Source organism: Sciurus vulgaris (assembly GCF_902686455.1).
Source record: "Sciurus vulgaris genome assembly, chromosome: 11".
Taxonomy (NCBI): domain Eukaryota; kingdom Metazoa; phylum Chordata; class Mammalia; order Rodentia; family Sciuridae; genus Sciurus; species Sciurus vulgaris.
The window spans coordinates 64,617,855-64,645,427 of NC_136472.1; the positions used below are offsets into that span (position 1 = coordinate 64,617,855).

General features: G+C 40.0%; 1 protein-coding gene and 1 long non-coding RNA gene across 25 annotated transcripts in view; one reads left to right on the forward strand and one right to left on the reverse strand.

Annotated features, from left to right (window-relative positions):
* The window catches only part of PPFIBP2 (PPFIA binding protein 2), a 153,065-nt gene that overhangs the window by 54,563 nt on the left and 70,929 nt on the right, over nt 1-27,573 (reverse strand). For 20 of the 24 annotated variants that reach the window (XM_079105721.1, XM_079105720.1, XM_079105709.1 and 17 more), the window contains 3 exons: nt 14,497-14,589; nt 10,870-10,983; nt 9-140 (listed from right to left, as the gene is read on the reverse strand). In XM_079105721.1, coding sequence (XP_078961847.1) covers nt 9-140; nt 10,870-10,983; nt 14,497-14,589 — 339 coding nt within the window. Of the gene's footprint in view, nt 1-8; nt 141-3,600; nt 4,559-4,595; nt 9,758-10,869; nt 10,984-11,152; nt 11,295-14,496; nt 14,590-27,573 lie in introns of those variants that run through there. The other 4 variants (XM_079105716.1, XM_079105713.1, XM_079105712.1 and 1 more) reach the window with 4 other exon arrangements.
* The window catches only part of LOC306641002, a 73,605-nt gene continuing 57,516 nt past the window's right edge, over nt 11,485-27,573 (forward strand). Inside the window, exon 1 of the long non-coding RNA XR_013757984.1 lies at nt 11,485-12,962. This is a non-coding gene — a long non-coding RNA (uncharacterized lncRNA). The remainder of the gene's footprint in view (nt 12,963-27,573) is intronic.

The following is a 27,573-nucleotide window of genomic DNA, read 5'->3' on the forward strand; positions in this document are numbered from 1 at the left end:
ATACCCACCTCTGCTTTTCTCTGTTTTTCCTCTTGCTCTCTTTGCTCCTTCTCCATGCCAACCAGCTTGAGCTTCAGCTCAGACACTTCAGTCAGCAGATCAAGCTTCTGGGTCTCAAGAGATGTGCGACTTAGCAACTCCTGCAAGAAAGTCAGATCTCAAAATCATAAACCCACATTGCAATAAGGACAGCTCTAGCTCCATTTATAGCATGTAAGGCAATATATAAGCTGTATACTGCACACTATAGAATTGAGACTGCTGCATATGACCTGCAGGTCTATTAGAGATGGGCCAGGGCTGACACTGGGTCACTCAGGGATAGCACAGCCCCTGATATCACCCACTGTGATTTTTGAAAGGCAATTTAAATGACATTTATTAAAACACATGTTTTTCTCCCAGAAAATTTGTGTTAATTATTTTCAAACAGAAAACTAAATGGGTGCTCTCAAAGAACCAACTTTCTCCATCTCTATTTTTAAGGCAAATCAGTAGTTCTTCTGTACCAGACAAAAACTCATGTTAACAATGTATTTTTTTAAAACCAAAGTTTTAAAATCACCTCCTGGGCACAATCAATACTCAGCACAGTCTCCAACCAATGAACCCAGATGGGAGTTAGAATAGAAAGTGGATGTTCAATGAGTATTTATTGGATGATTATATAGGAATGTTATTATATGAGATGGATCTTTTCTGAGAAGTATCATAATTACAATTTGGACACTGTGGGATATAAACAAGAAGACTGTTCTTTCCTGATTGTGAGGAGAGACCAAGAAAGTTATTACTAGTCCTGCCAGTGCTAGAACGGTAACTGATTACCACCAGACACCTCAGATCCTTAAAAACAAATCTGTCATAGTACATACACTTATTAAAAACACTTACTATAAAACAAAGGAGATAGGCAAGAAGCCTGCTGAGGGTTACTAGAAATTATAAAGGACCTCAAAAACCAGAAGCATTTCCCAAAGTTCAGGAAAATAGATATTTCCATTGACAAATGGCAATGTCCTGTCATGGTCAAAATCCTGGCACACTGTAGTTCCTGGCAAGGAGAATGTACCTGGCAACCAGGAGAGCAATAGATCAAAGGATTAGACAGCAAAGACACAATATCCTGCTGGGTGCAGTGGTTCACGCCTGTAATCCAAGCAGCTCAGGAGGTTGAGGCAGGAGGATTGAGAGTTCAAAGCCAGCCTCAGCAAAAGCAAGGTGCTAAGCAACTCAGTGAGATGTTGTCTCTAAATAAAATACAAAGTAGGGGTGGGAATGTGGCTTAGTGGTTGAGTGTCCCTGAATTCAATACCCGGTATCCTCCCCAACCCCACAAAGGACATAATATCCTGCATTGGACTACACATTTTGTATCATCTTGGGCATCTCAACCCTAGTACAACAATGGCGATCTCAACATTTTGACCCAACAGCTTTGATTTCATAGATTTAAAACTGTCCTCAGATCGTGAATCAAACCACAGAGGACACAGTTTGACTTGCATTACATAATTCCACAGGCCAAAGACTGCCAGTGCCTGGAACAAACTGCCCATCTGCTAATCTAAAGGGATGAAAATCTAGAAGTCTGGCAACTCAGCACGTTAGTTCCTGGGCTGGTCATACTGGAAGCTCACTGACAGGGCAGAGGCAGCAGCTCTGCAGAGTCAGAACTGGGTTACTTGGCCACAAGGAGTCAGGCAGATGAGTGTGTCCAACACAATGGAGAATTTGGATTTGTTCAGTGCCTCCTCTGTGCCAGATGCTGCTGGGTGCTTTCACATACGTCTTCTTAATAAATCCTCCTAGAAATCTGGCAGTAAATATTAGTATCCCAGTTCTATCAATGAGGAAACAGGCCCACAAAGGGTAAGTAAATCTTTTGGCCAAGGACACAAGCTAATCAGTAGCAACATTAGTTTTCAAACCCAGATCTGTTTGATTCCAGAATTCATTTCTGTCTGAGGTATCACACCATTTCCCAAACAGAGAAAAAGTACAATAATTTTGAGGAAAATAATATATATATTAAAAAAAAGTAATAAGCAAATATTCACTGAGCCTAGGAAATATTCTCCCAGATTGACAAGATTTCATTGAGCACAAACTATCTACCAGGGTCTGAGCTGAGATAAGGCAGGCCGAAAAGGGCCTAAAGCAGTTCTTCCCTGGATGGACAGCACACAGAAATTATGAGTTTTCTTGGTCTTGAGTATGAGAATTTCTTAAGAAGTAATAAATATCACCCATACCACTTATTCTCTTAACCCACTACCCTTCTTTTATCTCCCCCTGACCCTGCTTTCTACCATCTCATTCTCTACGTCTTTCCATTCTTTCATCTACCTGCCTTATTTAAAAAATGATTTGAGGCAGTTTACAAAATAGATATTTCCAGGTAAAAAAATAAATCCTAAAATTAAAGCAGATAGAAATACAAGTTGAACTCAGAATTACAGTTTGTAGAAAACTCATGCTATAAAGTCCTGTGAACAACTAGGAATGGACTAAAATGCATATGCAAGCTTTCTCACTGCAAATGCAAAAGAGAAAAGGAATAACTACACAAATTAAGGTTTACAAGAACAATTACTTCAGATATCTAAGAAGAAATGCTCTCTAGGAGACTTCATTCATTCATGTTTTTAAATACTTACCAGAAGCCAACACCTAGGTACATCATGTTAAAAACACAACCCCTGTTGACTACTTAAGTGCTGTAAGATGATATTCATGCAATTTTTCTACTGATAAGCATTTGAGATACTGCCTGGAGGAATTCAAAAAAGCTTCAGAATGTGTCTCCCATGAAAGTTAAGAGTCTACTTCCGCTACTGACAAAATCTCTCTAGCTGTTTTAACTACCAGGTTGTAATTGGTCATATCAATGTTCTAGTTGATGAGAATAACATTGTAATTGGTACCAATATCCATTCCAATTAGCCATGCCAGTTTTTGAATTGGTCATGCTCACATTGCAAGTGGACATTCCAGTTGGACATACTACTGCTAATTAGAAACCTGGGGTTGCTAATTAATTTATTTATTTATTATGATTCACTAATAATAAAGCTTTGAAATGCTGTCTCCTAGCTTATAACTGTCAGCATATAAGTCTACCTTTCATGATCATCTTCCCCTTGTCCTTGTCATGTACTGTTCTAGTACATGAATTCAAAACAGTTTGTCACAAACCAGTTCTACTTCCCCATCTCCAGATCCAGCAAGGCCCCTTACCACTACCATGTACTGGAATCTCTAAAATGTATAACTTAATATGGACTAACCTACATTCTCAATTACGCCTTCTACTTCAAAAATAAACAAAACAGTGCATTTTTGCACAGTGTGGCCATGCTCTTCCCACTCATTTCAAGTGGAGAACACTGTGCTCCCACCAACCCAACTTGTTGAATACCTTCTTCTCTGGTTCCGAGACTGCTTCCAGACCACTCTTTGTCTCCACCGATCATCTACATCAACCCTCCTCTACTCAGGCAGCACCATTCAGTTATATCGCATTCTCCACAAATATCCAGAACCAAGACATTCTCTTATTTCCCATGAGAGCTTAATATCAATAGCTTTTCTACCTACTTTGGGTACTTTGTGTCTCCTCAGTAGCTTCAACATTGTCGTTAATGACTTTTCTGCTCAGTATCCACACCTTGACCTTCTGTTCAGCTTCACAATGAATTTCTGCTCCCACAGGCTTTGTTTCTAGTTCTCGGCTTCTCAGCAGCATGGGCAGAGCCTGCTTCTCATTTTTACCCGGAATGTGTTTGCTCTACTTCTCAAATCCTTAACCTGAAATTCTCTCCACTGGCTACAATCTTCTGACCTTTCAACTGCCCTACTTGCTCACTCAACCTCTACTTTCTTCTTCTGTGACCACTAGTTACTCAGTAACTCACTGTTTTCCTGGTTTATCAACTTCCTTTAAGCAGTATTTGTCTCCCTATCCACAAAATACCGTAAGGTTAGTCATTTCAATTGTACTCATATTTACACCAAAAATTCCTTCACCCAGCTTACCCTGCCCCCAGACCTGATGTGCATTGGTTCATTAGAGCCCAGTTCAACCAAGTCTCAGACTCTTTTGCTTGTTTCCATTCTCCATGGCCTGATAATTGCTAGTGAAAGTCATTTAATGATGCCAAATGGTTTCAATATTCATGCTAATTACAGTCTATCTTTCAATACTACCTGGAAAATATTATGTTCATCTCTAGTTGATTCCTTTCAAATATTTTCCATTCTCAAGTCCTAAACCCACAAGATTACCCCTCTTCTCTTCAAATGATTTCTCCTCATGTTTACTGAAAAGATGAAAACCAACAGATCATTCATTGAATTTTTTCCAGAATCATCTCATTCTTATCTTCTAAATCCCTGTCTTAGAGGTAGCAAGCACACAGCTCCTTTCCAAGGTTAGTGTAGCACAACAGCACATGACCATTCTGTATGTCAGGTTCTTTCACTTTTTAGAACTGTTCCCTAGCCCAAAAAGTTTCCAGATTGCACAGAAAAAGTATATATCAAAGAATACAATGCCTCCAGAATTTCCTCCTGAATTGTCCCCTCTCACTGACCTTCCTGTCTCTTGCCATTTCTCAGTCTCCAGATTCTTCAGGCATCATCACACGACCTGACAGAACTTAAAGTTATCTTTGACTTTGTCTCCTGGCTTATGGAACTGCTTCTCTCTCTAGCTGGTCACTAAGAATGACTCCCATTCACATAGCCCCAGCCTCCTTCACCTCTGTGCTGCCTTTGAGGAGTGCTCAGTAAGCTCTGTACTAGTCTAGGGTAGGACCATCAATCATCCACTCTGACAGGCATCTAATCTCTCCTCACCATCAGCTCCCATTCCTCAGGCTATAAACATGATCAAATTTCTGACATTCTTAAGAAACTCCCTTCTTGACCCTGAATGCCCCTCAAGTTACCACCATCAACTCCCATGTCCTCTCCCTGGGTAAGTACATGCTGTGTGTGTAAGTGCTATGTTTTTCTACCCTTTCCAACCCCTCTTCATAACCAAGTTCTTAAAATAATCTACCTCTGCTGCCTCATCTTCTCAACAAGATAGCCTGCCTGAAATCTGGTTTCTGCCTTCACAAGCAGGGTACAAGAAATAGTTCTGGTTCTGGGAACCAATATCTAAATTATCAGAAGCAACAATGAAAATGACAGGTTGCTCTGACATTAAATTCTCTTTCCTTTCTGAGAAAGGCGATGTATTTGTCCTTCCGGAAGAGGTTAGTGGTAGTGGTAAAGTGCAGGCAAACTGACTTATGCTTTTTGGCTCTTAACAGATTCCACTTCATCAACTGGTATAAGATACTCCTTGCCATCCCATCTTCCCTCTTCCAGGTTTTCCTGGCCTTTCTTTTTTCCTCTCCGTCTCTTCTGCTATACTTTAAAGAAAACATTCATGACTCTCTAGTTCTCATCCTCAGGACTGGCTCAGATCTGGATCCAGTCTACTTTTCTGGAGCACTGACATCCTCCCCAAGCAAGGTTTGCCCCACAGTCAGCATCCTGATTTTCAGGGTGTAATCCTGCTGGGAATCTCCAGGAGTCCTGCAGCTACCATGATGTGTGGGGAGGGGAGGTGTGGGGTGGCAGGGGGCTGAGGATAAGGGGCAAAGGTTTCATAAACAGCATTCTGCTTGCTCCTAATTGTTTCAAGGTTTCCTGTAGGGATGAGGAGGGAGGGGTATGGTAGGTTTGTTTCACTTACTATGAAGGATCATGAAACTGGCTAATGATGCCTCAGGAAAAACAGTGGACAAAATTATCACTCACTTCTCTCACTTCCCCACTACTACTAATCTGTTCCAGAAGGACAAATACATCTCCTTTCTCAGAGATGAAAGTTAGTTTACATCTTAGAGCAACTCATCATTTCCTTTTGCCCAAGCTCAGGTTCTGACTAGAGCTGATAAAAAGAATTTGCCTTTCAACTTATTCTCTCTTTAAAAGGCCACATGTTGAAGCAATTACCTCCATCTTTAAGTGTGGAATATGACCCAGGGAATTACTGACCAATGACAGAGCACTGTGACCAGACTGGCAATCTGAAACTAGAATGAAATAATGGGCCATGGAAAGACATGAAAGAAAAAATATGTTCCTTTGCCCTTTGATGCAAAAGGCCTGAGTCTTGCCGGGAAGTCTGAATCATGAGTAACACTGTGCAGAGAAGCAGTGCTTACAGTTAACGAAAGTTTGAGTTCAGATTCAATCTCCACTAACTAAACCATCTTTCTGAACCTCAGTCTCACCTGTAAACCACCTTGCTGTGGTTTAGAGACCCAATATCAAATAAGATAAACATGAAAAAAACTTATTTGTCTTGCTGTGGTTTAGAGACCCAATATCAAATAAGATAAACATGAAAAAAAAAATAAAACTTGTTATTTGTGCCTCATAAATCTCCCAGAGGGAGTTTTAGGGAATATTTGGGAAATGCCTATTTTCTTCACACATGACTCAGTGTCTTACCTCCTTGGACAGATCTGTGCTTCTTCTAGATCATGTACATGGATCTGTTTAATATTCTCTCTGAGAAACACCTCTTTACTAGCCAGGCACTGAGCAAGTGTCCTAGGTCCCATAATCCCCTGCTCAATGTCTTGATTTGTACACGTCATTTGCATGATAGTGTATTTTTAAAATACAAGAATAATTCTACAATTCTAGGTGGTAATCGAGTTGGGTGATGTAAAGTCCACATTGTACCCTTGTATCTACAATTAAGAAAAACATGTCCATTGACCTTTCCAGATCAACTGCGAGTAATCAGTTTTGGAAGCTCATGTCCACTGACCCAATCTCCTACACTTGTCATTCTGCGCACTTCACCTAAAGGCATCCAGAGCAATGAAGCTGACTAAAACCAGACACTCTAGGTCAATGGGAGACCTGAAAACAGAGGCTGGTGTCACCCAAAGTTTCCCACAGCAATTGGGTAGTATCCTCACAAAGAAAGGGAGGTTTTCCTTTTGGCACTGAATATCATTTCTGTTCTTGATGTTAACTATATCTGTAAATAGCCAGTTACTGGGGAAAATGTTCCATGTTGCTGACAGCCCTTTGTAAAACCTCTGATCCACCAGGTGCCATGAGATTCTTCCCTGAGATCATCTCCTCTGGAGAAGGGTCAGTGATCAAGGCAGAGGAACTCACTGCAGGAACAAACTGGACCTCAGAAAACTCACAAAGGCCACTTTAGAAAAAGCCACCAGGGACCTGAAATATACCAACAGATCCAGGTGAGCCTTTCCAGATACAGAGATTTTGTCACTAGCACAGTCTGAGCAAATCATGAGAAAGTCACTGAATCGGCTTATATTCCTGGGGTGCAATTCTGGGCCCTGGCTTCATTGTGTAGCTGGGCAATGTGCAGACACTCTCAAGGACCAGAGACAGTCCCCATCAATGCCCCCACCCCAAGAGCTCTATATCCAGGCCCAGATAGTCCTAGACCAATGAAGCTGACTCAGGTTGTCCCCCACTTAAAGACCCATGTATACATTTCCTGAGAAATGTCTTCTCTTAATGGGGAAGGTTTCCTGGGAAAGCCAGACATGCTCAATGAGTCTGAGACCATAATCTAAGAAGATACTTCTGCAGACAGTTCTCAGGCATACTCAGAGCTTCCCACACTGAACCCAGAGAAGGATTGCAGACAAGACATTTCACCCTCAACTGTGTCCCCAGTCTATGCGCTGCTCGTGTGTATCTGCCCTTGTGCTGACTCTTTGTTTCTGGTATGCCTGTCTAACCTCAAAAGGGGATTTCATGCTCTCTCCTTCTGGAGGGTGAATGAGTTCAAATGAAGATGAAAATGGCTGGAAGCTGGGAGATAAGCAATGAGCAGGGACTAGGCTCATGAGTTGGGTGGGAGACTAACTCTTCCTTTTGGGCTCCTGAAGAGGTTGACACTGGGGATGAGAGCAGCTATGTGATGGGCCTGCTGGAACCTGTATGAGTACAGGGTTTAGGCTATGCTCATTTGAGGTTCCTTAAGTCCCCCAATGATATTTCAGTCAGCAAAGGCAGTAAAGTCTAGAGTAGATTTCAGATTGGAGGCTTGCATGCTAGTCTTGACCCACAGATGTGTACTCTGATTCGCATAGCATTTTTAGTTGTCAATATATAAAAATAGACACCTTTAAATCTTTAATTCCGGACTCTGAGCTTTTTGTGGAAAATAGGACTACCAAGGATTATATGGCCTATACAGGCAGTTAACTAGAGTTGAATAGTAGCTGCCACCATTAGGATGCATTCAATGTGCAGGATATCAGAAGCAGCATCCCTAGGGATGCACTATGTCTGCAGGCAGTCAGAAGGACCCATTGGAGACAGGAAAAGGACCTCATTCAGAGTGATAGGCCAGGCTTGGCTCAGGACAGAAATGATCTGAGGCTCGCAGAATGAGGCAATTATTTGCCTCCATTCTCTGCCCCTAGGCTAAGAGTCATTCTTGCTCCTACCACCAGAAGCCAAGAGCCCTACAGCTCAGTATATCTCAGCCAATTTGGACAGGTCTCTGCCTGCCCCCAGTTCAGAGTACATGTACATACTCTAGGCTACAGATGGCATTGCATTAACATTGTGGTGCAAGAATCAAGAATCTTTACAAACAGCATCAAACAGATTTCAAGAAGACAATAGCATGTGCAAAAAACTTGAGACACTCAAATGTGTCCCATGACTTAAACTCACAATGTGTCAACAAATTTTACCTTTGAAAGATTGAGAGAACACAATGAAAGCTTATGAGCACAAAAGTAACTCAGTCGAGCTCAGGAAAATCTTTACAACCCAAAAGTAGTAAATAAAGAGGTATCATATTCCCAAATATATCAGGTCACAACATTCACTTCTAAGGCACAGTCAAATAAATGCTGATACCTCACTCATTGCACACAAGAAAGAAAATCTAGAAAAAAAACAGATACAAAGGGTAATTGATCTTAAGATGTTTTAAAAAGTCTAAAATGCCATCCATGGGGTAATTCCAACCACTCTCCATGTGGTGCTGGGCACCTACATGAGACTACTAACACAGAGACTCTGAGGATGGAGTAGAAACACTGCCAAAGAGAGATGCACAGCAGTCCAGAAGAGAATCCAGGGCAGCCAGGCAGATAACTCAGGCACTACAATGCAGTCATTCTCTGACCTCTGATTATGTGGTTACTCACCAGACACCACGTTCCTGAAATATCAACCTTCTGACATTTTTCTCACGTGTTCCTTTCTGCATTCAAATTTTTGTGGTTTCTTTTTGGATTGTTCACAACACTCCCTCATCTTCCTCCCTTATCCTCCCCACCTCAAAACCACACTTGTGCAGACTTGAAAATACAATCTAGAGAGATATTTTATGCATTCTTCATGAAAATGCTCCCCTCTCATTTGAGATTTTTTAACATCTATTTTTCCCATTATTTTCTTTCCTGAGTCTTCAAAAGAAATATTCAGCAATGACAACAACAAAAGAATTGACTCCTTTTGCTACTCAGATTTTCAGGGAATATTGTAAGCAAAAGAAATGGAATATGAATCTAAAAAGAAAACCAAATGGAGCCAAGAATAGGTTAACTTATTAATTGGTTATGAAAAGATAAGCTAGCAATTGTTGAAACTAGCTTTTATGAAGACATATGCATACAAATACTGACTTCCCTTGTTTTTTTTTTTTCCCCTTTAAGTTCTTCAAATGAAACACTAGAACTAAGATGTTTTATTTTAAGACAAAAGGTAAAATCCAACCGTGTTTATTACTATATTGTCAAGAAACATTTTAATTTTAGGCTGATCTTAAAAGCTGGCGCTTGAGGGAAAAGTTTATAAGCAGTTATCCAATTGAATCCACCCACTCTAAAGAAATGATTTTTGTTTTTTAAAGAAATGGTGAATGCCTTTAATATGCCAAGTACCATATTGGGAGTTACAAAGCATATACACATAAACTTCAGGAATGGTTTAATTTTAAAAATAACTGAAAATTCAAAGAATGATTTAATTTAAATAAAACTTAATAGATTTAATTTAAAAATCTAATAAGCATCTCAATAGAATCTGAAAAGACGATAAAAATTCAGCATCCTTTTGTAATGACTTCAGCTCATTTTACAATACAGTAAAACTATTCAGGAAAAGAATGGTTAAGTCAATTGACTGAAAAAAAAAACTACTGTAAATGACAGTAAGGATGACTATACAGCAAAATTTTTAAAATGGAAATAAATCACTATGTGCTATTAATCCCACAAAACCTGAAAGCACATTGTATCTGTGTGTGACCACAGTTTTGTAAATGATTGTGAGCACATATAAACACAACCAAAAGGAAAGAAGAGGACATTATGTGAACATTAGGGAAGCAGCTAATTTTTTTCAGTTTGATGCCTATTAAGTTATATTAAGATGCTATTTATGTAATAATTTGTATCAAAGAAAACTACAGAATGAGAGAGTAAAATAAGAGTGGCAAAAGAGCAGAAAATAAGCTGACAAATTGACATTCTAAAACCCCAGATGCCACTAGCAGTCGAACTGTGGTTCCTGTGATAAGATGAGGGTGGCGGAGCCAGTGAAGCTCACAGTACCAGGCCTGGAGAAAGTGTGGCCTGGGAATCCGTCTAACCAGCTCAGCAGGTTATTCCACCCAGGCCAGCCCTTCCCCACCCTCACTCTCAGGCTGGTTTCACCTGCTGTCTAAACACTGCACACTGAGCAGCCAGACCCACCTCCAGGCAGGATGGGAAAATAAGCAGAGGACTTCTGGGCTTTAACCCATGAGCTGATTCAAGCCCAGGGCCCTTTCATCCCACCTGACCTTACCTGTTGAAGCATTTCTTCAGCAGCATTGAGTTTCACCTGGTGTCCTTCCAGACACACTTCTAGGTCCCGAATCTTCTCTCCTTGAGCTTCCACTTGGTCTGTGAGAACACTCACCTGTTCCAGGAAATAAAGCAACAGTAGAGTAGCAGGGATTGTATGGAAGCAAAGTTTCCCCACTGTGTGTGCGCAGTGAAAGTGCAACACTGACTCATGAGCAAGGGAGGGAGAGTTTTCTTTTAGATGAGTGGAAGCTGGGGGAAGGCAACACTAGCTGGATTCTTACCTTACCAGGGAGTCTCAGTCAATGACTATATGATGTTGATCACATTCCTGCTCTTGACAGACTTCAGAGAAAAGCACCCAACAGCCAGCAGAGCTGCCTCTGGGCTGGACTCCTGCTCCTGATTCCTCTAATAGGGCAGTGCGACCTCAAGGCATATCTCAGCTGGCTTGCCAGGGCTTCTGCCACCTCATGTGGAAGAGCAATCCAAACCTCTGTGGAAACCAACCAATGACCTAAGCTCTCTCTTAAGGGTGTGAGGACTGCTCACCTATCAGGCAACTGTTTTGAAGTAATTAAGGAATGTGGGACACAAAGGGCATGTATTAGCACTGACAAAACTTGGCTCCAGAAAGGTTTTTGTGCTTCACAGGCCAAAACATGACTCTAAGTCATACATATACAGAAGCCACATTGCACATACACAGCAGAAAAGAGTCATTTTTCTGAGGACCCTGAGATTCTTTGTTGGAAACATAATAAAAACCCACTTATAATAAGTCACTTAAATTAATTATGCCCTAAATACATACTGTGAGGTTTCATAGCCTTCTCTATTTGCAGGACTATCCCAGAGTACTCCCTGTCTTTCTTTTCTTTTCTGCTTCTCCCCCTTTCTTCTCTTTTTTCTTTTCTTTCATTAAGAGATAGCTCAAATCAGGAAGAGGAAGAGAGAGAATGAGTGGCCTCCCAAAAGCAAAGCAATCAATAGTAGGTAATACTTTTGGGGTGGAGTCATTGTTGTTCACAAATAGATTATTCTAAATTATTTCTCAATCTATAATCGAATGATAGATGGCGCATGAAAGAGATAATGTGAGTTCATTTATGAGTGTTTAAATAAACTTTATGAATTAGAAAGTTTCATTTAAAAGAAATGAATCTAAATTAATAGGTCTTAATCCTTCCATTTCTATGCTCCCAATAATGAATGAATTAATTGAAACATAGTTCTGATGTGATGCATAGCATGCTAACATTTCAACTTTAATTAAAAAATTGGGCTCCTCTGTCAACAGGCCCATCTTAAAAACAATAAGCCTTTTTGTGTTTTTGTTGCTTGTCTGTTTTTTATTCTTGTTTGACATTTCAACTACTAACTCCACTTTCAAAAGAGTAGGATTCTGAGGGATAGGTTCTGCTCTCTGGAATCAGAGTCCTGTTTGGAAAGTATATTTTATGGTTAATCCCATTATGAGGCTACTCCAAGCCTCGGGGCCATGTGCTGTGGTACCCTGAGGAATAATATATAGTCTCCAGAATTCTATAGCTCATAGCGCAGCTGCACATAGACTAAAGGGATCTTGAGACCACTACACTAAGTAATGGAATGGTGAAGTGTAGAAAATTGGCACAAAACATAACAATCCTAGAATGTGACCTTCATTCAATACAGAGAAATATATTTTGAGCCTCTTCTACATACTACGCATAATATTAGGTAAGGGAGATATAAAAGTAGGGGGGAAAGGAATGAAATCTTTGCCTTAAAGGAATTACACTATAATTTAGATAAAGATTTTTATTTTGCTTTTAATTAATCCTAGAAGCAAAATATTTTGTTATGTGTGTTTGTCCTGTGTTCTACAAATAGAAAAGTAAACAGGAACACATCCTGGACCAAGGACTCCAATCAATTCAGTCTGGCTAAACTGCTGTGGGAATTAAGCAAGAGGCTGTACCCAACTGAGGATCTGTCTAACCAACTCCAGTAGGCTACCAGGAAGCAGAACAGGAGTAACACATAAGAGCTTCTTTCAGAGTCTGTCCACAAGTTTGCCCAGAAACCATGGGGGTTATCTTCTGCTTCCTGGTAAGTAGCTTCCCAACTGTGTTAAGATTATTTTAATAGAGATTATTCAAGAAATTTTAAAAATGGATGTAATAGCATTATTACACAGGACTTCTTTATTAAATTATAATCCTTTCTAAATAGAAATGTGTTATTTCAATCACAAAGGGTCCCAGTTCAAAAGTTTGCAATTTCATACTGTTTACTACAAAATTCTAAATTGGATACTTTTTCATTAATCATGTCATTAGGATGGAGTTTCAAATTACACATGCTTCAAAACATCTGGGCTGTAAAATCCAGCCCTGCTCTCTGAAGGTGGCTCCCAACCCCCTTTCTTCATAGTGGGGACTGTATACACGATGGCCCTTGCTGTTCTTCCTGCACACTAAGTGTGCTCCTGTCTCAGTGTGTGGGCTGGACTGACCCTTGCCTCCACAGGAATGTATTTCTCCAGGTATCAGCACAACTTGCCTCTTAGTGTTCTCCTGCCAGGGAGGTCTTCCCTGACTTCCTTATCTGGCTTTACTTCTCTCCCAAATACCTAACACCACCATAAATATTTTATGTATTGGTTTGTTTATTGTTATCCTCTCCCTACCCCATCCCACCCTCTGCCTCTCTTTCTCTCTCTACAAGAACAGGGACTTGATCTGTTTTGTTCACTTGTATATCCAGCACCTAAAACTTGTCTGACAAGATAAGTTGTAGATACTCAATTATTTTATAATGAATGAGTTATTTTAAAATCACTGAAATGAAAAGAACAAAACTAAGGTGCAAATCCCCTCCATTCCACCCCAGTCTTATTCATTACCCTTGAAGTTTTTTAAGGAGCTGCGATTAAGATATTAATCTTTATTTTCTCAAACTGTCAATTAATGTCTGATACATAACAGACCTCAAAGCTTGCTAAATTGATTTATGTATTTGAGGCTAACACAGCAGAGCTCCTCCTTCAGTAGTAGCCTTCCTGTAAGAATGCCTAACTTCATATAGTACCAAGGAACACAGGCTTTCAGAAGTAAGAAAGTTTCTTTGGCTTGCTTTCTCTGTGAGAAGTTTAGGAGTTCCTCTGTTTGAGGAACAAGAGAGCCATCAAAGGCTTAGCCCATGTTACCAGCTCCAGGGCATTTGGCATCAATGTGATCAGTCTAGATTTAGCTTCAGACACTTAAGACTTGATTACCCTGAGGCCTGCATCACTCTCAGACATTTTATTAGTGACATGAGGATGTAACTCATCTCCCTTACAAGACTGTGATCCTGAGGACAGGACCCGTTTTGTTCATTCTTAGCACCAGGTAATCAACCTGGCCACAGGGCTTCGAGTGTGTAGAGGCAGGTGCTCAGTGATGAATGATATAAATGAATGAATTCACAGTCCCCCACAAGTCAGCTAAATTATGCCCACAGTTACTTTCTACTTTTAAAGAAAAGTGTTGAAAAACATACTCTGAGAGCAGGAGTACTCCAACAGAGAAAGCCCCTATCACTTGGGGAAGATAAAGAGCTACAGATAACAGGTATACTGTTTCCATCCAAAAGCACCCACCTGTAATATGAGGGACTCCTTATCTCCTTCTAGACGTGCCAGGCGTTCCTGGTAGGTTTCATTGCTAGCAGCACCGTGGTGATTTGCCTGGGACTAAAGATGGGAGAAGAATACAATTACAAAGTTAGAAAATCATTACCTGCTTCCAAATGGAGTGTGCAATGTATGCAATTTGTGAGGACAGTTTCATTGATTATATGAGCAAAACCATCTACCAAAACAGGAAGCCACAGATTACAAAACTACTACAAGGAGGATCAGACCACATGCCACTGAAAGGTGTGTTCCTTGGAAGTGGTGCAACCACCCTGATGACCTCACCCCTTGGCCTGGAGGCCTCCACGAAGCTCCAGGCCAGCAGTGCTTGACTTGACTGGACGTGCTGGGTCTGGTTCAGCTAGAGGCACAGCCTGCCAGAGTCAGAGCAACAGTGAGGGTCTACACTTTTTCAGTTTGGCACTGTCGATTGAACCCAGGAGTGCTTTAACCACTGAGCTACATCCCATCCCTCTTATTTTTTGATACAGGGTTTCCACTAAGTTGCTTAAGGTTTTTGCTAATTTGCCAAGGTTGGCCTTAGACTTGTGATCCTTCTGCCTCAGTCTTCAGAGTGGCTGGGATTACAGGAGTCACCACTGCATCCAGTAAGGGTCTGTTCTTTGAAACCAGGGAGCTGGTACTATTCATTAAGGAATTATGTGGGAACAACTACTGCATGGATCTTGAGAACTTTCATGCCAGGGTTCTCCAGAGCCAAGGCACATCTTGCAGCATGGAAGTCCATCCTGAACATCATTCTACACACACATCCCTTCCCACCACAATTCTACCCTGATGAAGACTCTGGCAGCCAGGTTGACATACCATATTTCTATAGTGCTACAGCTCAGAGAAGCAAGCTACATAGAACATCTTGAGTAGAACCTAAAAAACAGATAGAGGATCTCAAAGAGTTAAGCTGAGGGAAAACATAGAGAATACAAATAGCCAGCAACTACAGAAAACAGAGGAAAGGGAGAGGATGTAAAACAGCAGAGTATATAGACAGAATCTTATAAAATGTTCTGAGCAGAGACAGGAGCTGTCACTTTCTAGGGTGTGTCTGACCTGGTTATAGGCAGGGAAGAGAGAAGGAGCTGCTAATGGCATTGAGCTGGCCCCAATACCACCAATGCTCACTTCCTCCATATCAAATGACAGGATGAAAGCAGTGGCCCACAATAGGTCATTTAATGGGTTGGGAGTCTGAAAAAGTAGATGTCATTGCTAAATGGGAAAGTTATTATCCTGATAACCTGGGCTGGTCCTGGTGATATCAATGCTCCAATATTTATGAAGCAGGTGATTACTACCCCAAAGGAAAGTCATTATTGTGCAAATAAGCAGGTTAGAGAGGCCCAGGGTTGGTCCACCTTGTTCTGGCTCATTTCTCTGCATTTCAACATTGCAAGTAGGCTCTCCAACCTCTCTCCGTGAGAAAAGGCCCCTCTTCCCTCCTCTCATCCCACCCCTCCCCAAGGTACTACCCAGGTGAGAGAAGGTGGCAGAGTCATTCTCAGTTCTAGAACAGAAAGAAGGACCATCCATTTCCCATTGAGGTCCTGGCTCTCACTAATGAGAGAAGCACTGGCTGTTGAAGAAACTGTGGGAGGCTGAGCCCAGGAGTGCTTCCCAGGGCAGCTGTGCCAGGCACTGACTAGATGGTGCATGGCGCCTACTGCCACATCACTGCCTTTTACTCCAGCCTTGCTCAAGCCAGAGTTTTGTCCATTGTTATAAAAGCTCTTTCATGCCCCAGACAAAGGCCCTTAACAATCACAAATGACTTCTTTTTTGCTGAGGGCAGTTTATTGTTTTGACATTAACTAATATTCCAGGAACTCTAACATGGTCTAATTTTCTGACTAGCATCCAAGGATACAGCATAACCTATATTTTCTCAGAACCTGACAAGGAAAAATAGGAAAACAATTCTTAACAGCAGGTCAAAGAATTCACAGTGATGATTTTTAGTGGGCAGAAAGAAAAGACCAAGGCCTCTAACTGACATTCTGCACATCAGACCCTAGGGCCCAAGTCAGCATGTGCATGGGACCACTCAGCACCGGTGGTGCAACTTGTCCAGCAGGAAGTGGGGAGAAGGCAAAAGGGTAGACTCCAGACAACTCCAGCGAGCCACTATACCACTGCCCTGTATTCAAGTGACCTGCAATATGCCCCTGTTGTGAGTGTTTATAATTTTATATTGCCTTGGCATCTATTTTTAAATATATGTTTAACTATTTCATACTAGAAGCAGAGTTCAGTCACCCTTGACCCAGTTTCCAGTACTATATTTCAAAAGAATGGCTCCAGCTGGAGATCAGAGATAACTCAGAAACAGTTCTTCTTCCTAGCAAGCTGGAAGGAATGGTCCCTTCTTTTAAAGGAACCGACCATTCATACATATGCCTGTAAACTTAAAGTAACCACCTCTCAGTCACCTCTTGAACCTATTGCCTGTTTTCTTTAAACCCACCAGTTAAAGTTCCCCAAAACCAGTTTGGATAACACTCTGGGGTCAATAAAAGTAGGGGGTCACAAGTCCCCCTCTTTCCCTGCCTTTGCTGCCTCGACCTCCATGTGTGTAGAGGCTGCTGGGGACAGTAGCTACTACTGGAATTCATAATAAAACTCATTTAAAACAGTCCCTCATTATAATAACAGGTCGACCCATACAAGTTCCCAGAAGGTCAGTCATTTTTAATAATCAACTCCCAAATAAGGTTAAGCAAGTAAGTCAGAGTTATCAGTAAAGAGGCAAAATGTATGCCAAAGAATTCTATCATGCTAGAAATTGGTCAAAAATCTAGATTCATTCTAGTGCCAATGGAAGAGAATATGATCAATTAAATGATGCATGGATGGAGATCCAAGATGGTGGACTAGAGGGTGACCACATCTCCCTTTGCTCCAGAACTCAGGATTAAAGAAGGGGAGGTACTGAGAGAATCGGACCAACATAGAGCCATGGGGTGAGTCTCTCCTACCGGGTGAAGCTCGGCCCGGGCAGCAGGCCCAGACAGGGGGTAACTTCTCAGAGCAGGGCAGCGCAGCGAGAGTCTTCCCCAAGCAGCCCTGCTCTCTCCAGCGGCAGGCAGGGTCCACAGCCAGCTTCTTGGAGCAGGCCCGCCCAGTAAGAGCTTTTCCGCACAGAACCAACCCCAAGCCCAGAACCCAGTGGTGGCCCTGGCCCGCCGGCGGCTTCGGGGACCAAGGCAGGACACGGAGAGGATTTCCCCGAGCAGCCTGTCTCCCTCAGGCGGGGCAGGCCCTGTCTATAGCCCGCTTCTAGGAGCAGGCCCATTCAGTGAGAGGATTTCCACTCAGAACCAGCCTCCAGCACTGGACCCAGTAGCGGGCTAGGGGCAGCTTTCTTCAGAAGCACTGCATTATCAAGTTCCTCCAAGACTTCAGGCTACTGAAGGCTGGGAGGCGATATACTGGAAATCTACAGGGACACTATAAGGAAATAGAGGAAATCTGCAATATCTCAGAGTCTCACTGATATTTGACTAATATGAAAAAACAAGGGAAGAAAATGTCCAAACAAACCAAGATACTATATCAATAAAACCCAATGACAGCACAGCAGAAGAAATGTCAGAAAGGGAGTTCAGATGTACATAATTAAAACAATCAGGGAAGCAAACAAGGAGATGAAAGAGCAAATGCAGACATTAAATGATCGCAACAATCAACAGTTAAAAGAGCAACTACGGGAAACAAGAGATCACTTCATTTCAATAAAGAGTTAGAGAAACTGAAAAAAACAAACAAACAAACAGAAATCCTTTAAATGAAGGAAACAATAAACCAAGTTAAAAACTCCATAGAAAGCATAACGAATAGAATAGAACACCTAGAAGACAGAACCTCAGACATTGAAGACAAAATATTTAATCTTGAAAACAAAGTTGACCAAACAGAAAAGATGGTAAGAAATCATGAACAGAATCTACAAGAATTATGGGATATCATGAAAAGGCCAAATTTAAGAATTATTGAGATTGAGGATGGCTTAGAGAAACAAACCAGAGGAATGAACAATCTATTCAATGAAATAATATCAGAAAATTTCCCAAATCTGAAGAATGAAATGGAAAATCAAGTTCAAGAGGCTTACAGGACTCCAAATACACAAAATTACAACAGACCCACACCAAGGCACATTATAATGAAAATACCTAACATACAAAATAAAGACAGAATTTTAAAGGCTGTGAGAGAAAAGAACCAAATTACATTCAGGGGGAAACCAATAAGAACATCAGCAGATTTTTCAATACACACCCTACAAGCTAAAAGGGCCTGGAACAACATTTACCAAGCCCTGAAAGAAAACGGATGCCAACCAAAATCTTATACCCAGCAAAACATACTTTCAGATTTGACGACGAAATAAAATCCTTCCATGATAAACAAAAGCTAAAAGGCTTTACAAAAAGGAAGCCAGCATTACAGAACATTCTCACCAAAATAGTCCATGAGGAAGAGAGAAAAAAAACAATGCAAATCAGCAACGGGAAGAACTAGCCTAAAAGAATAGCCAAATAAAGGACAAACCAAATCATGTCAAAAAACAAAAATGAGTCAAATGACTAGGAATACAAATCATATCACAATAATAACCCTGAATGTTAATGGCCTGAACTCATCAATCAAAAGACATAGAATGGCAGATTGGATTAAAAAGAAAAATCCAACAATATGCTGCCTGCAAGAGACTCATCTCATAGAAAGAGATACCCACAGACTAAAGGTAAAAGGATGGGAAAAAACATACCATGCACATGGACACAGCAAAAAAGCTGGAGTATCCATCCTCATTTCAGATAAGGTGGACTTCAAGCCAAAACTAGTCAGAAGGGATGAAGAAGGACATTACATACTGCTTAAGGGAAGCATAAATCAGCAAGACATAACAATCATAAATATCTATGCCCCGAACATTGGCTCATCCATGTACGTCAAACAAATCCTTCTCAATTCCAGAAATCAAATAAACCACAACACAATAATACCAGGCGATTTTAACACACCTCTCTCACCACTGGATAGATCTTCCAAACAAAAATTGAATAAAGAAACCATAGATCTCAATAACACAATCAACAATTTAGACTTAACCGACATATATAGAATATACCATCCAACAAACAACGAATACACTTTCTTCTCAGCAGCACATGGATCATTCTCTAAAATAGACCATATTTTATGCCACAAAGCTACTGTTAGCAAACACAAGAAGATAGAGATACTACCTTGTACTGTATCAGATCATAATGGATTAAAATTAGAAATAAATGACAATAAAAAACAGAAACTTCTCCAATACCTGGAGATTAAATAATACACTATTATATGATGAATGGATAACAGAAGCCATCAGGAGGGAAATAAAAAAATTCTTAGAAGTAAACGAGAACAAAGACACATCATATCAAAATCTCTGGGACACTATGAAAGCAGTACTTAGAGGAAGATTTATTTCATGGGGCGCATTCAACAAAAGAAGTAGAAATCAACAAATAAACAAAAACACTACAGCTCAAAACCCTAGAAAAAGAAGAGCAGACTAACACCAAAAGTAGTAGAAGACAGGAAATAGTTAAAATCAGAGCTGAAATCAACAAAATTGAAACAAAAGAAACAATTGGAAAAACTAACGAAATAAAGAGTTCGTTCTTTGAAAAAATGAACAAAATTGATAAACCCTTAGCCACACTAACAAAGAGAAAGAGGGAGAAAACTCAAATTACTAAAATTCAGAATGAACAAGGAAATATCACAACAGACACGAGTGAAATACAAAACATAATTAGAAGCTATTTTGAAAATCTATACTCCAACAAAACAGAAAACCTCGAAGACATCAACAAGTTTCTAGAAACATATGAATTACCTAAACTGAAGGAGGAGGACATCCACAACTTAAATAAATCAATTTCAAGCAGTGAAATAGAAGAGGTCATCAAAAGCCTACCAACAAAGAAAAGTCCGGGGCCAGAGGGGTTCTCAGCCGAGTTCTACAAAACCTTTAAAGAAGAGCTCATTCCAATACTCCTCAAAGTATACCATGAAATAGAAGAGGAGGGAACCCTCCCAAACTCATTCTGTGAAGCCAATATCACCCTGATACCTAAGCCAGACAGAGACACATTGAGGAAAGAAAATTTCAGACCAATTTCCTTAATGAATATCGACGCAAAAATTCTGAACGAAATTTTAGCAAATCGCATATAAAAATACATTAAAAAGATAGTGTAGCACCATCAAATGGGTTTTATCCCAGGGATGCAAGATTAGTTCAACATCCAGAAATCAATAAATGTCATCCGCCACATCAACAGACTTAAAGTTAAGAATTACATGATTATTTCATAGATGCAGAAAAAGCATTCGATAAAGTACAGCATCCCTTCATGCTCAAAACACTAGAAAAAATTGGGACAGTGGGAACATCCCTTAACCTTGTAAAGGCCATCTACGCTAAGCCCATGGCAAATATCATTCTAAATGGTGAAAAACTGAAAGCATTCCCCCTAAAAACTGGAACAAGGCAGGGATGCCCTCTTTCACCACTTCTATTCAACATCGTCCTTGAAACGCTAGCCAGAGCAATTAGACAAACCAAAGAAATTAAAGGGATACGAATAGGAAAAGAACTCAAACTATCCCTATTCACTGATGACATGATTATATATTTAGAGGAACCTGGAAATTCCACCAGAAAACTTTTAGAACTCATATGTGAATTCAGGACAGTAGCAGGTTACAAGATCAATGCTCATAAATCCAATGCATTTTTATACATAACTGATGAATCTTTGGAAAGAATAATTAGGAAAACTACCCCATTCACAATAGCCTCGAAAAAAATAAAATACTTGGGAATCAATCTAACAAAAGAGGTGAAAGACCTCTACAATGAGAACTACAGAACACTAAGGAAAGAAATTAAAGAAAATCTTAGAAGATGGAAAGATCTCCCATGTTCTTGGATAGGCAGAATTAATATTGTCAAGATGGCCATAGTACCCAAAGAGCTATACAGATTCAATGCAATTCCAATTAAAATCCCAATGACGTACCTTACAGAAATAGAGCAAGCAATTATGAAATTCATCTGGAAGAATAAGAAACCCAGAATAGCTGAAGCAATCCTTAGCAGAAAGAGTGAAGCAGGGGGTATCGCAATACCAGATCTTCAACTCTACTACAAAGCAACAGTAACAAAAATGGCATGGTATTGGTACCAAAATAGAAAGGTAGATCAATGGTACAGAATAGAGGATATGGACAAAAACCCAAATAAATACAATTTTCTCATACTAGACAAAGGGGCCAAAAATATGCAATGGAGAAAAGATAGCCTCTTCAACAAATGATGCTGGAAAAACTGGAAATCCATATGCAACAGAATGAAATTAAACCCCTATCTCTCACCCTGCACAAAACTCAACTCACAATGGATCGAGGGCCTCGGAATCAGACCAGAGACCCTGCATCTTATAGAAGAAAAAGTAGGTCCAAATCTTCAACATGTCGGCTTAGGATCAGACTTCCTTCACAGGACTCCCATAGCACAAGAAATAAAAGCAAGAATCAACGACTTGGATAGATTCAAACTCAAAAGCTTTCTCTCAGCAAAGGATACTATCAGTAATGTGAAGAGAGAGCCTACAGAGTGGGAGAAAATCTTTGCCACTCATACTTCAGATAGAGCACTAATTTCCAGAATCTATAAAGAACTCAAAAAACTCTACACCAAGAATACAAATAATCCAGTCGACAAATGGGCTAAGGAAATGAATAGACACTTCACAGAAGAAGTTCTAAAAGCAATCAACAGATATAAGAAAAAATGTTCCACATCTCTAATAATAAGAGAAATGCAAATCAAAATTACCCTAAGATTCCATCTCACCCCAATTAGAATGGTGATTATCAAGAACACAAGCAACAACAGGTGTTGGTGAGGAGGTGGGGGAAAAGGTACAATCATACTTTGCTGGTGGGGTTGCAAATTAGTGCAGCCACTCTGGAAAGCAGTATGGAGATTCCTCAGAGAGCTTGGAATGGAACCACCATTTGACCCAGCTATCCCACTCCTTGGCCTATACCCAAAGGACTTAAAATCAGCATCCTACAGAGATATAGCCACATCAATGTTCATAGCTGCTCAATTCACTATAGCCAGATTGTGGAACCAACCTAGATGTCCTTCAATTGATGAATGGATAAAGAAACTGTGGTGTATATATACAATGGAATATTACTCAGCCATAAAGAATGATAAAATTATGGCATTTGCACGCAAATGAATGAAACTGGAGAATATCATGCTAAGTGAGATAAGTCAATCTCAAAAAACCAAAGGACATATGATCTCACTGATAAGCAGATGATGACACATAATGCGGGGTGGGAGGTGTTAGGGTTAGGGTTAGGTTTAGGGTTAGGGTTTGGAAGGGGGGCAATAATGGAGGAAGGAAGGACTGTATAAAGGGAAAAGAGGGGTGTGAGGGTGGGGGGAAGGGAAAAAATAACAGAATGAATCAAACCACATTACCCTATGTAAATTTATGATTACACAAATGGTATGCCTTTACTCCATGTAGAAACAGAGAAACAACATGTATCCCATTTGTTTACAATAAAAAAAATACAATGTATAAAAAAAAGATGCCTGGATCATTAAGGGAAAATAGATCTGACTACCTAGGAGAGACAACTATTCCTGGGCAAGAGAGAACCTGCTTTTGCTTTCAAACAAACTGGATTGACAAAACCCATAAGAACACCTTTAAAGTAACAGAGCCTAGTAAAAGCATTACTTTTGTGTGATGCTTACGATATATGTCAAAGGCTAATGGATAAAAGGGGCCAAAGTAATTCTAAGAAACCCATATGATATCATCCAAGCACAGTGCTGTCAATTCACAGCAAGAACTTACAAAGCACTCAACACTTGTCAGGCAATTTTGAGAACACTTTATATGCATTAACTCACTTAATCCTTCTCATGACTTCATGAGGTAGATGCCATTTTTATTCCTATTTTATGAATAAAGGAACTAAGACACAAAGTATTTTAATAAGACACAAGTGGATAATTTGCCCAGGTAGCTATACAGCAAATTAGTATTCTTTCTTTTGTTACAGTTTAATTGAGGGGCAGATAAAGTATAAATTTTGTTTTACATATTGGAACTATAGGATTACTCACTTAAGGTGGGAAATGTCTTTAATGGGGGAGTGGCTAAACAATGTTTCATTTATAATATGAACAATATATAGTATTTTAAAACATGAGATAGGTACTTAAAGACATCATAGAAATATAAGATAATGAGTAATATAAAAGATGTAAAAGAATCATATGGCATCATACCAGAAAATATTAACTTCACAGTTATTTGCATATCTATGAAAATAAATAGAAAAAATGTCCAAAATGTTACCTGGTGGTCTTTTAATAGTGCCATCTTCTGGGGAAGAGTCTGGGCTATAGAATGTGGAATTGGGAGTATGGTTAAGGGGAACATTACCTTAACCATAGTATTTGAGTTTCTTACAAAAGTATTTTTTCTTGAGTATTTAAGATACATTTTAAAATCTAGAAGCACTGTTTAAGGACTTAGAACAGTGATTCCTGTATTTTCCTCTCCCAACAGACTCAGGGGTTGATCACACTGGTCCATTGGGTAGTGGTACTCATGGCAGAGGATCCTTCTCTCCTAATTCACTGTCCTAGGGAAACAGCACCCTACTCTCACAAAACTTGTTATCCATCAAGCTTCTATTAGGTATTAAATAAACAGCAGTGAAATGGAGATGGTATTTTAGACAGAAGTCTACAGTGTCATTCACCATCCTTGGGTTTTGGTGAGGTGCAGAGCCATGTTTTCACTGTCCAGATAGGACTTAACATCTTAAGAAAACTTCAGACTTTCAGAAGAGAACAGGTCAGGATAAAATGCCTTCTACACCTGGAGAAGAACTTGGAAAGCACTTGAGAACAGGGCCAAGAAGAGAATTTTAAGAATGATATTCTTGAATGCCAATATTCTTTAGCTAAAGGTGAGAATTTGAGTTTGGGTAAACACATTTATACTCCTTAGCCTAAATAGTCAACACGTTCGATCGCTTTCTGATGTCATCTCGCATTATAAAATAGCTGCATTATCAGAGCATAAAGCCACGTAGTTATCAAAATGTGATTCCAATTTATTGGGAGACATTTTAAGAGACAGAGTTCAGACACAGCTCTGTTTTGCTCTACTTTGTCAGAAGGTACATCTGCTCTCGTAATTCAAATAGTGGAATTACAGTGGAAGTCTTGGATCAACACTGAGATCACATATCTAGGTTCCTGAGTGATTCCAGGTTTGGGGAGTTTCAGAAAAGTCTTGTAACTATTAGGTAACTCAGTAATAGAGCAATAACCTAGTTCCTCATGCATGAAGTCAGATTGAGAGAACCACTGCCCACATTCCCCTTAGAAGAAGAAAGTCAAATAGAATTCTGAAGAATGCTATAAGCCAATTCTATTTCTCCCCACTATGGGATGGCAAGTGAATTAGAATTTTACCTCTCCTACCCTGTTAAGATGTTCACACCACAGATGAATACACACAAGAAAAAGGTAATTTTTACTCAATGATTTTAGTACCCAGGCTATACCTGTGCAATGGATGACTGATGTATGAAACTGTGTTACACATGCATTTGATCAAATTTTCTATTTTGTGCATACTGCTATTACTACAAAAGCAACAGAGGGAAAATTCAATCTTCTCACAAGACTGTTCATGGTGAGAAGTATTTCTGATACTATAATTCAGGTTAGTTCCTTAAAAATATTGTGAAGCCATGTGATCTGTGTGCCCTATGGAGGTGAAACTTCCTTAGCAGATGTTTCCATATTCTCTTGACTTTTGATTGAAGAATGCCACAGGGAAACACTCTTGTATCACAAAACTGAATCAGGACAAGAAGTTCTTGAATGTACACTAACATGAATTTAGAAACTTTAACTAAGATTATTGAAACCAAATATAACTTCTGTCTCTTTCAAAGCTTGACTCTCAAGAGCCTGGGACACAAGGAACCCATCCTCTAAAACCCAGATCTCCTGCAGGCAAACATGAAACAGAGACTAGAATTGTCATATCAAGGTCTAAACCTTGAGGATGATGTTCCCCAGTGTCCACAGGAACAATGACAATACAGTTCCTTAACTCTTACAGGCCATCTTACAGGTCTTTTTAGGCCTTAATTACTATCTCTGCTGGGGCTGTGCAGGCCTAACACATAGCTCGAGCAATGAAAGGTCTAAGGAGTGAATCTAGATTTTTGATACATTTCGAGCATATGATATGAATTCTATGGCATACATTTTGCCTCTTAACTGATGGTTTTCTAAGCCATCCCTAAGTGAAAAAGGCTTCAGGTAAGTGTAGCAGTAATGCAGGTTGCTCCATAGTTGGGCATTATGGAATTGATCATGATATTCGGTCTTAGTAATTAGCAGAGCAGTCAGAAAATAGAGACAGGGCTGTGTGCAGCCAGCAGGGAAAGGGTGACTAATGAGATCCCAGCAAGGGCAGTTTCTACATAAAGTGCAGTTCAGTCTGTGTAAGGACACCAACCTAAATAGAGTACCATTCCCACCTCTCCCATCTCTCCACTGGGTCATGAATAAGGAGTTCACTTTGATAAGTTCCTTATGCACAGAGAGCTGGATGCTGTTAGGCTCAAGAAATAAAGTAGGTTTCCACAACTTGGGGCACACTGCATTTTAATTAGGGATAAAATCAAGGAATATTTAAGGACCCAAAAAGAAATCCTATAAGTTGTGGAAAACCCCAGACTAGTTGAGTTCCTTTTGTTCTTCTGCTAAGAAAAAGGAATGATGAAAACGTGCATTACTCTGGGCAGGTAATTCTTCTGGACTCTTCTTTAATGGAATATATTGTTTGTATAGAGTAGTCCAGGATAATCACTGCTATTATAATTATGTGGCATGAGCGAGGGCAGCCATCTTCTCAGAGATGGCTTCATGTCCCTGTCCTGATCCAGGTTTGGTTACAGGAATTCTTCCTCTGAATATTTATTCATTCATTCATTCTTCAGTGCTGGGGCTTGAGCCCAGGGCACAGCACAAGCTAGGCAAGTGAGTTACATCTCCTACCCCTCTCTGAACTTTAATCTTGAGAACAGAGCATGGTAACAGTTGTGCTAGGAGGTTCTGAGGTTGCCAGTGGCTATGTCCTCCTCCACATAGAAGAATCTGGTTTGCAGCAGAAGTGACTAAGAAGCCAACTTTCACAGAAAAGCAAATAAAGCTAAAAAAAAAAAAAAAAAAAAATAGGTGGCATTCTCATCCCTGGTTTATGCTGTCTGTCTTAAGGCAGAGATAAATACTGACTCTTCCTGTTGGTCCCCTCTGGGCTTGGACTAGTTCAAACTTAGTTTCTGTTATTTGTAACCAAAAGTGCTGGATAATGCATTTATCTAAAAGGGTGATCACCTGGCTGAAATTTACTACTTTGAAAAGAGACTTGCAGAAAAGAATTCTTGCTATTTGGACACAGTACTATATTACAAAGGAGTACTACCTATCTTCACTTGATTTGCTTGAGCTGGCAATTTTTAATACAGGGTTGTGAATTCTAAGCTAACTATAGTTAGAAATAGGATCATCATCAAGGGGCTAATAGCAATCTACCTTATGGTTCAGAGTGTGTCTTTGTGGAATGTACTGGGATAAAAAGGGCACCCAGTCTCTTTGTGTGTGCGATGGATGGCTTTCTATCCACCACCTGTTTGCCTCCATTCTTATTTCCCACATAGAACATGAAGTTTAAGACAGGGAATGAATACAAGATGCAAGAGGTCCAGGCCTATGGGCATCAACTAGGGTGGGGTGGGAAAAGATGTATAATAAGGAAAATAAGGTAAAGAAAATAAACAGATACGGTAAACGAAGTAAAACAGGAGCTAAAGTCTAAAAGATACAAAGGTGAA